This window comes from Leopardus geoffroyi, chromosome B3 (assembly GCF_018350155.1).
Source record: "Leopardus geoffroyi isolate Oge1 chromosome B3, O.geoffroyi_Oge1_pat1.0, whole genome shotgun sequence".
In the NCBI taxonomy this organism is placed as follows: Eukaryota; Metazoa; Chordata; class Mammalia; order Carnivora; family Felidae; genus Leopardus; species Leopardus geoffroyi.
Genome location: NC_059337.1, coordinates 71,102,331 through 71,112,833, shown reverse-complemented (window position 1 = coordinate 71,112,833; position 10,503 = coordinate 71,102,331). Strand labels below are relative to the sequence as shown.

Here is a 10,503-nt window from a genome sequence, read left to right as displayed (position 1 = left end):
CTATACTGACCTAATAATGGAGGGATCATCAAGTGTATCTTGGATTATGTTGAGATGCCCCAGAACTTTCCTCAGGGCTGCCTTTATCTCCTTATTCCGGAGGCTGTAGATGAGGGGGTTGAAGAGTGGGGTTACCATAGCATAGAACAAAGTTGCAACTTTCTGTATACCAGCAGAATGTCTGAGTCTAGGGCTCACATACATGACCATCAAGGAGCCATAGAAGAGTGATACCACAGCCAAATGAGACCCACAGGTAGAGAAGGCCTTATGTCTCCCAGTGGCAGAAGGCATACGCAACACAGCTAATAAGACAAGCATATAGGATCCAAGGATGAAGAGGAAGTTACCAAAGATAACTAATGAGCTTAGAGTGTAGCAAAGCTGTTGGGTTGTTGGGGCAGAGGCACATGCCAATGCAAACAGTGGCCCTGGGTCACACACAACATGGTCAATAATGTTCGGACCACAGAAGGGCATCTGAGAGATGAATACAATGGGGATCACGAACCACAGAAATCCACAAACCCAGCAGATAATGACCAGTTTGGTACAGAAATGCCCAGTCATGATATTAGGGTAGTGCAAGGGACGGCAGATAGCAAGGTAGCGATCAAAGGCCATGACGGCCAAGAGGAAACATTCAGATGTTCCCAAAGAGAAAAAGAAATAAAATTGGAGGAAACATCCAGCAAATGAGATGGTCTTTTTATCTGAGAGGAAGTTGACCAACATCTTGGGGACTGTAGAAGAGACATACCAGATCTCTAGAAAGGAGAAATTCCCCAGGAATCTGTACATGGGGATGTGGAGTCTCCATTCACACCACAGAGCACAGACAATGGCCCCGTTCCCTGTTACAGTCAAAGCATACATTGTAGTAAAGAGTGAAAACAGGAGGATCTGAATTTTCCACTCACAGGAAAAACCTAAGAGTATAAACTCTCTTACAGAAGCAAAGCTGGAATATGGCTCAGAGACATTCATTGAGTCACTAACCTGCAAGATCAAGAGACATATTGTTATCAGTTAGGACTGGTTTCAAATGTGCTCCTTTTTCAGGGTAAAGAGAAGACAATGAACATGGGGTCATCAGGAAGAGAATGTAGTCTACTTGTTCTTGGCTATATACTCTGAGTTTTGGGCATAGTAGGTAGCTGGCTGCGCAGAAACAAACTTTTGCCTGCTTCTGAATCTCTCCCTCATTATGCCACCGTGATAGAACTAGGCAAAATTAAACTCACTTTGTAAAGCTTGTTATTTTTGGGTGGGGAATGATCTATGATAGTTTCTGAGTAGCATATAACACAGAGTTAACACTTAGTTTCTTAGTTTCTTATCCTAAACCCATTTTATAGTGCAAGAGACTCAGTAAAGAAGGTTTTAATTTTACCATTAACATCTCAATTAAATATATTACTTAACATATCATTTAAATATGAAAAGAAATGGACATATTGTATAGCAATTTGGCAGTAAGTTTAAAGCCAATATCCCTGTATTTTGGTTGTTACTGCTGTTAACTTAAGCATCGTAAAAATGTAATTCTATAATTTTACTTACCAACACTGACTTTAATATTGCAGTTCTTCAGTGTCTTCTGTAGGAAGCAGTGGCTTTAAGTTTTCACTTAATCTTTCACCTGTAAAAGTTTGCAAAATAACAGCTAGGTATGGGACTTTTTTTGAAGTCTTTTTCTTTCCATAAAATTTGGGATTTTTCTTATATGCTTGTTTAAATTAAAAATTTGTACCAGATAGGGTGCCTGGGTGGCTCAGTTGGTTAAGCGACTGACTGTGGCTCAGGTCATGATCTCGCAGTTTGGGAGTTCAAGCCCTGCGTCAGGCTCTGTGCTGACAGCTCAGAGCCTGTAGCCTGCTTCAGATTCTGTGTCTCCCTCTCTCTCTCCCCCTCCCCTGCTCACGCTCTGTGTCTCTCCATCTCTCAATAATAAATAAATATTAAGAAAACTTAAAAAAATTGCACCAGAAAAGAGAAGTCAAATACTTTTTCTTTAAGTACACTTACTTTATCCTACATTCTCATGGAAAAGGTGTCAGGGATCTGAGTTTCCTGAGTGTGTGTGCGTGTGTGCGTGTGTGTGTGTGTGCGTGTGTGCGTGTGTGTGTGTGTGTTGTGTGGCAATATGCAGGGATGTGAGTTCTGAAAGTTGTAAAGGCTTACATTTGGGTCACAAACACAAAATTTTCAAAAACAAATTTGCTTCTAAACTATTGCCCATACCAGTGCTCTGAGAAGTCTTTTATAATGATTTGGTGGAAGCTGTCTTTGTGCTTTTAGTAGCATGTATCTATTTTTTAAACGTTCCCAAATAGGAATATTAATATTAAAATTAAGAAATTCTGGAATGAAAGAGAATTGACACGGAGGTGTCATGACTTTCTGCAGTGCTCAAAAGGTAAAAATACCATAGTTTTGACATCTACCAAATCTCCAGAGGACCTGGGTGATGAACCATATACTTCTTTGTCCAGCTGGGTAAAGAGTTTTATTGCTTCATAAAAATTAAGAATGTACTTTGTTTATCACACATTCTCCTGGGACTTGGCCCCTATGGCATTAGGAAAGTTCTTCTCTAAGCTGATGGATACTTAAAAACTTAATGATTGGATGTTCTCTGAGGAGTCAGTAAAGAGTGACAACTTCTCTGAGGCACTATTATTTACAAATAGTTTGCCTACCTGGAATATGGATTCTAAAAAGTTTTTAGAAGACAAAATTTGAGGAACAATAAAGCAAAATGTGTCACCAAAAGTTTTTTTAATTTTTTTAATGTTTATTATGAGAAAGAGAGGGAAACAGAGCATGAGTGGGGGAGGGACAGAGAGAGACGGAGACACAGAATCCAAAGTACGCTTCAGGCTCTGAGCTGTCAGTACAGAGCCCGATGCGGGGCTCGAACTCACAAACTGCGAAGTCATGACCTGACCTGAAGTTGTACACTTAACCAACTGAGTCTCCCAGGTGCCCTTACCAAAAGTTTTGATATGAGTTTCAGGAACACTTCTAATGTCTGTGCACATGTTGGAAGATACAGAAATGAAGTACGGTGAGCTAGATGAGGAAAATGTCGAGGTATAGAACACTGTAGGACATTGACAATAAAATCTGTAGAAGTTAGAAGTAGCTTTTTTTTTAATTTTTTTTTTTTTTTTTAGAAGTAGCTTTTAAAAGGACAGCTTGTCAGAATTCTTTAGGTAGGAGAGAAAAGAACAAGAAGTGTCAGTTTTTTAAGTTAACTGACTGCAATACTACAGAGGAACATGTGACTTCCCAATTAATATGAGAGGAGTATTTGATGTCATTGATTGGTGTCCCCTTTTTACCTTATGGCATATGGAATTTATGTAGTATGACTAAAACCCCCAGGTGGGAATGATGCTCATACCACATAGTGTAAACTGATAGAGAACATCATGATTGTATTCCATAGGAACGCGGGTCTGTGGACCACAGAATGACTGAGGAATATCTAAAAACAAACTCCTCACATGGAAAGACTAAGGAGGAAAAATGGTATTTAGACCTTTATTACCTCTTAGTTATACTACTTCAGGACTTAGAAACTCCTAAAACATAGCCTTGATCTTATTACTTGCCTGATAAAAAACATCAGTGGTTTTATTCAGAAATTCTCGTTATCCATAAATTGGTATCAATTTTCTTATCTTTCCTTACTCCCTTTTATACATAGATTGGACAGCATTGTATTCTCTAGATAGCTTTGAATTTCCCATATTCATTTCTTTGTGGTCTCTCTGTTTAGAATCTTCATTACTTCCGTATACACCTGCAAAAACCCCATCTATCCTTCAAGGTCTATTTCAAATGACATTTTTTCTGTAATGCTTTTCCTTATTCCCCTAACCAAAGCAACTTTTCCATCTCTGAATTTTTATTTAACCATCTTTGTATCTTCCCTAAAACATTTGTCACAAGCTGCTGTATGTTATCGTTATTTGTGTACTTATCTTTTCTCTCCTCCCACATTGTTAAGTCTTTTAAAGTTGAGAACAAACCAATCAACTTAGAATTAATCAAGGTGAAAAAATACATGCATCTACTGGTCCTCCTTAAATATTTGTCATATAAATGACATTTTAAAAATTATATGAGTTTTATTATTTGTAAAAACAACACCTGGCATACCAAAGTTAATAAAGACAACTCCAAGGTGCATGACTGCATTATCCTGTATTTACAGATGTGAAAGAAATTTGGAGGAAGGGAGAAATCTATATAGGTTAAAACTCCCTGTGACAGACATCTTAGCTCATTGAAGAGGGCTTGAGGTATGACGTAGAATAATGCTACTCAAAGTATGGTCAGTGCACCAATGCAGTCCTCAAATTGTTACCAGTCCATGGCAAATACAGAAATCAAGAGTAAGCATTTAAACACACACACACACACACACACACACACACACACACACACACACACACATTATTAACAATAGACTAATTATGGAAGGAACCCAAATGTCCTTTACTGATGAATGGATAAAGAAGATGTTATATACATACACAAGAACTATTACTCAACCATAAACAAGAATGAAATCTTGCCATTTGCAATAACATGGATGGAGCTAGAGAGTATTATGGAAGGGAAATACGTCAGTCAGAGAAAGACAAATAGCATATGATTTCACTCATATGTGGAATTTAAGAAACAAATCAAACTAACATGGGGAGAAAAAAGAGAGGCAAACCAAGAAACAGACTCTTAACTATAGAGAATAAACGTATGGTTACCAGAGGGGAGATGGGTGGGGAATGGGTTACATAGATGATGGGGATTAAGGAGGTCACTGGTGATGAGCACTGGGTGTTGTATGGAAGTGTTGAATCACTATGTGGTACACCTGAAACTAATATCACACTGTATGTTAACTAACTGTAATGTCAATAAAAAGCTGAGAAAGAAAACACTATGAAATAAAAATATTTATGGGAGACAAGTTTTATGTGTGTTTAATAATACAGAATGGGCTATATATATGTTTTTATTTTTCAGTTTCTACTTATTTTTACTTTACAAAATTGTCAACTAATGAATTGGAAAAAAAAAAGCTAGGCTTCACTTAAGGTAGTTTCACAAGCATTGAATTAGAGGACAAATGAATTTACTTTTATTTTTTATTTTTTAATACTTTTTTCAAAATTTTTAATTATTTTCATTTTGAGTACAGTTGACATAATGTTACATTAATTTCAGGTGTACAAATTAGTGATTGGACAAGTTTACATATTATACTGTGTTCTGCATACTTATAGCTATAATCTGTCCTGTTACGTTGCTACTACAGTATCACTGAATGTATTGCTTATGATCTGCTTTTTATTCCTGAGTTGTTAAATCCGTAGCTGGAGACCTGTATCTCCCCCTCCCCTTCATCAATGTTGCCCAGCTCCCCACCCCCTTCCTTTCTGGCAACCACTAGTTCTCTGTATTTATAGGTCTGATTCTGCTTTTTCTTTGTTTTTGTTTGTTTGTTTGTTTGTTTTTTAAGATTCTGTTTATGAGTAGAATCATATGATATTTGTCTTTCCTGGTATGACTTATTTCATTCAGCATTATACTCTCTAGGTCCACCAATGTTGTCTCAAATGGCATAATCTATTGCATCCTTTTTTATGGCTATATAATATTCCTGTGTGTGTGTGTGTGTGTGTGTGTGTGTGTGTGTGTGTGTACGCACCACATTTTCCTTATCCATTCATCTACTGATGAACACTTAGGTTGCTTTCTTAGATTGTCTTGACTATTGTAAATAATGGTGCAATAAATATAGGAGGCACATATATCTTTCTGACTTAGTGTTTTTGTTTTCCCTGGGTAAATACCCAATAGTGGAATTATTAGATCATATGGTATTTCTACTTTTAACTTTTTGAGGAAACTCCATACTGTTTTCCACAGTGGCTATGCCAATTTACATTAATAACCAATGGTGCATGAGGGTTCCTTTTCTCCTCATCCTTGCCACCACTTACTATTTCTTGTCCTTTTTATTTTAGTCATCCTAACAGATGTGAAGTGACATCTCATGGTGGTTTTGATTTGCATTTTTCTGATGATTAGTGATGTTTAGCATCTCTTCATGTGTCTGCCGGCCAACTGTCTTCTTTGGAAAAATATCTGTTCAGATCCTTTGCCCACTTTAAATTTGATTATTTTATTTATTTATTTATTTATTTATTTATTTAATTTAATTAATTAATTTATTTGATGTTGAGTTGTGTAAGTTCTTTATAGATTTTGGATATTACCCCCTTATTGGATATATCATTTACAAGTGTCTTCTTCCATTCAGAAAGCTGTCTTTTTATTTTGTTGATGGTTTCCTTCTCTGTACAAAAGGTTTTTATTTTGACATTGTTCCAGTAATTTATTTTTGGTGTTGTTTCTCTTGCCTCAGGAAAACTATCTAGGAAAATGTTGCTATGGCCAATGTCAGAGAAATTACTGCCTATAATCCCTTCTAGGAGTTTTATGGTTTCAGGTCTCATGTTTAAGTCTTTAGTTCATTTTGAGTTTACTTTTGTATATGGTGTAAGAAAGTGTTCCAGTGTCATTCTTTTGCATGTAGCTGTCCAGTTTTCCCAGAACCATTTATTGAAAAGACTGTCTTTTCCCCATGGTGCATTCTTACCTTCTTTGTCATGAATTAATTGGCCATATAAGTATGAGCTTATATCTGGGTTCTATCATGTTCAATTTTTTTTTATTTTTCTATTTTATTTATTTTTTAAAGTTTTTTTTTATTTTTGAGAGAGAGAGGGAGGGAGAGAGCAAGCGAGCGAGAGAGAGAGATGAGTTAGTGCATGTGGGAGAGGCAGAAAGAGAGGAAAAGAGAGAGAATCCCAAGCAGGTTCCATACTGTCAGCACGGAGCCAATTTCGGGGCTCAGACTCACAAATTGTGAGATCATGACCTGAGCTGAGATCAAGAGTTGGGCGCTAACCCGACTGAACTGCCCAGGTGCCCCTCTATCCTGTTCTATAGATCTATGTGTGTATTTTGTGCCAGTACCATATTGTTGATAACTAGTATATCTTGAAATCTGGATTTGTGACACCTCCAGCTTCATTCTTTCTCAAGATTGCTTTGGCTATTTAGGGTCTTCTGTGTTTGCATATGAATTTTAGTATTCTAGTTTGGTGAAAAATACTGTTGGTGTCTTAACAGGTATTGCTTTGATTTTGTAGATTATTTTGGGTAGTATGGCCATTTTGATAATGTTAATTCTTTCAATCCTGAAGCTTGCAATATTTTTCCATTTGTTTGTGTCATATTGAATTCCTTCATCAGTGTTTTATAGTTTTCAGAGTACAGGTTAAGTACTCACCTCTTGGTTAAGTTTATTCTTAGGTATTTTATTCTTTTGTTTTTACTTTCTTTTATTTTTCTTTCAAGTTTTTATTTAAATTCTATATTTCAGGTGTAGAATTTAGTGATTCATGAGTTACACAAAACATCCAGTGCTCATCACAACAAGTGCCCTCACCTCTAGTAACCCTCAGTTTTTTCTCTAGACTTAAGGTTTCCTTCCTCATCTGTTTTTTGGAATAGTTTGAGGAGAATAGGTATTAGTTCTTCTTTAAAGTCTGGTAGAATTCACTTGTGAATGCATCTGGTCCTAGACTTTTATTTTTTGTTTGTTTTTTTGATTATCAATTCAATTTTGTTACTTATAATTGATCTGTTTAGATTTTCTATTTCTTCCTGGGTCAGTTTTGGGAGGTTATACATTTCTAGAAATTTATCCATTTCTTCTAGATTGACCAGTTTGTTGGCATATAATTTTTCATAGTATTCTCACAATCCTCTGTATTTCTGAGGTGTCAGTTGTCATTTATCTCTTATTACTGATTTTATTTATTTAGGTCTTTTCTCTTTCTTTTCTTGATGAGCCTGGCTAAGGGTTTTTAGTTTAGTTTAGTTTTTTTTTTTCCAGAAAACCAGCTATTGGTTTTGTTGGTTTTTTTCTGTTGTTTTTTTAAGTCTTTACATCATTAATTTCTGCTCTGATCTTTAGTATTTCCTTTCTTCTACTCATGTTTGACTTTGTTTTTTTCTTTTTTTTTCTAGTTCCTTTAGGTGTAAGGTTAAACTGTTTAAGTTTTTTCTTGTTTCTTGAGGTAAGCCTGTTTGCTTTATATTTCCCTCGCAGAACCACTTTTTGCTGTGTCTCAATGATTATTTGGACTGTTGTATTTTCATTTTCATTTGTCTCCATGTATTTTTCGATTTCTTCTTTGCTTCATTGATCCATTGGTTGTTTAGTATCATTTAGTCTCCATGTGTTCGTGTTTTTCTTAGGTTTTTTTTCTTTTGTGATTTATTTCTAGTTTCATAGCATTTTGCTCAGAAATCATGCATGGTATGATCTCAATCTTCTTAAATTTAGTGAGGCTTATTTTATGACCTAATATGTGATCTAATCTGGAGGATTTTCCATGTACACTTGAAAAGAACATATATTCTGTTCTTTTGGGATCAAATATTTTACATGTATATGTTCTGTTCATCTGGTGCCTGTGTTATTCAAAGACATTATTTCCTTATTAATTTTGTGTCTGAATGATCTATTCATCGATGTAAGTGGAATGTTAAAGTCTCTTACTTTTATTTTATAACCATCAATTTCTCTTTTTATGTCTGTTAATATCTGCTTTATGCATTTAGATATTACAGTGTTGGGTGCACAGATATTTAAAATTGTTATCCTCTTGCTAGGTTGATCCCTTTATCATTTAATCCCCTTCTTTGTCTCTTGTTACACTCTTTGTTTTAAAGTCTATTTTGTCTGGTCTAAGTATTACTACCCCAGTTTTTGTTTCCACTTCTATTTGCATGGTGAATGTCTTATCATCACTTCACTTTCAGTCTGTTTGCATCCCTAGGGCTGAGATGAATCTTTTGTAGGCAGTATATGGATGGGTCTTATTTTTTTTTTTTATCCATATCACCACTCTATGCCTTTTGATTGGAGAATTTAAGATTCTCCATTTAGATTTAAAGTCTTTATTGATGGGCATGTACTTATTATCATTTAATCTAAAATTTGTTTCCTGATTGTTTTTGTAGTTATTTTTTGTTCCTTTCTTCTTCTTCTCTTGCCCTCTTTCTTTGTAATGGATGAGTATCATAGTGTTTTGTTTGGCTTTCTTTCTCTTTATTTTTGTGTGTCTGTCATAGGTTTTGGGTTTGTAGTTATCATGAGGTTCAACGAGAACAGTAGAACTCACCTGAATGAGGAGAGCATTCTAGCTAGGAGAAACTGTGTATAGAGAACCTTGATGGAAAGGGTGGTTTAGCTGTGATGTGAATTTTTGGGATGCTAGGAGGGGGAAGGGAGAGGATGGGAGTGGGTAAGGAAGAAAGCCTTACAGTAAGGAAGCTACTTTGGATGAACCAGAGAATGAAAAAGAAATAGGCAGATTAGAGACCCATCAAGTCAACAAATTGCTTCTCTCAAGTAATGTCAATCTAAAAATTTTTTGTTTTCATGATCCATCCCCTCAGACCTTGTGTCTCCATCTATTACAAGTTCCTAAAACAACAAATAGCTAGAGGACTAGTTTAAATATTAATAATGTCACTACCCACATCTACTGCAATTAGTTTCTTTTCTTCATTCTCTAATATGCTTTGCCTTAAGTCTGCCCAAACTCATAGGATCTCTTTCCCTTATTGTTGTCTCAGTATTTGTTTTACAGTATTATCAGTGAGAAGACTTATGCTCAAAGCAGGAAAAACAAATAATGGTGATTTAGATTAATTTGATTTTAATTGTCCATTTTAGTAAATGAAGTGATTGTGTTGAGATGAGTTTATTTTCATTTATTTAAAAAATTTTTTAACTTTTTTTATTTAAGAGAGAGAGAGTACATGAGCATGGGAGAGAGGCAGAGGGAAAGAGAGAATCTTAAACAGGCTCCATGCACAGCACAGGGCCTGACATGGGCCTTTATGCCATAACCCTGGGATCGTGACCTAAGCCGAAAGCAAGAGTCTGATGCTCAAATGACTGAACCACCCAGGTACCCCTCAGATGAGTTTATTTTTAGCCTTGACCTGTTAATATATTTTATAAGCATATATATTTTATTGTCCCTCCAGGTCCCCCAAAATTTTTAAAGACCTTTTAAATATTTTTATTGAGACATAAGTAACGTATAACATGTTAGTTTCACATGTAGAAAATAGTGATTCAATATTTGTATATATCACAACATGATTTCCACAATAAGTCTAGTTAACACCCATAACCATCACCACACAAAATTACAAGGATTTTTTTTTTTCTTGGGCAGAAATCAAATAACTTTCTCATCACTGGATGGGAATTCAATACGTTAGAGAACCAGTTGTTGGGGTGGAGCATTAGATGTATAGCTGAATGGGCTTATCTAGAAGTTTCTTTCCATTCTTAAGAATCTGTGACTGAATGATATGTAAACCTCATTATTT

At 35.6% G+C, this 10,503-nt stretch overlaps 1 protein-coding gene across 1 annotated transcript; it reads right to left on the bottom strand.

Annotated features, from left to right (window-relative positions):
- Positions 1–2,481, bottom strand: LOC123583677 (olfactory receptor 11H12-like). Its single transcript, XM_045450821.1, has 2 exons — positions 2,464–2,481; positions 1–942 (listed from the first exon to the last, which is right to left on the bottom strand). Exon 2 carries the CDS (start codon positions 874–876, stop codon positions 1–3), a length of 876 nt encoding a protein of 291 aa, XP_045306777.1. The 5' UTR covers positions 877–942; positions 2,464–2,481.
- Between the last annotated feature and the right edge of the window lie 8,022 nt (positions 2,482–10,503).

What these genes read in the sequence shown, in the direction of transcription:
- LOC123583677 (XM_045450821.1), bottom strand. Translation starts at nt 876, where the DNA reads ATGTATGCTTTGACTGTAACAGGGAACGGGGCCATTGTCTGTGCTCTG.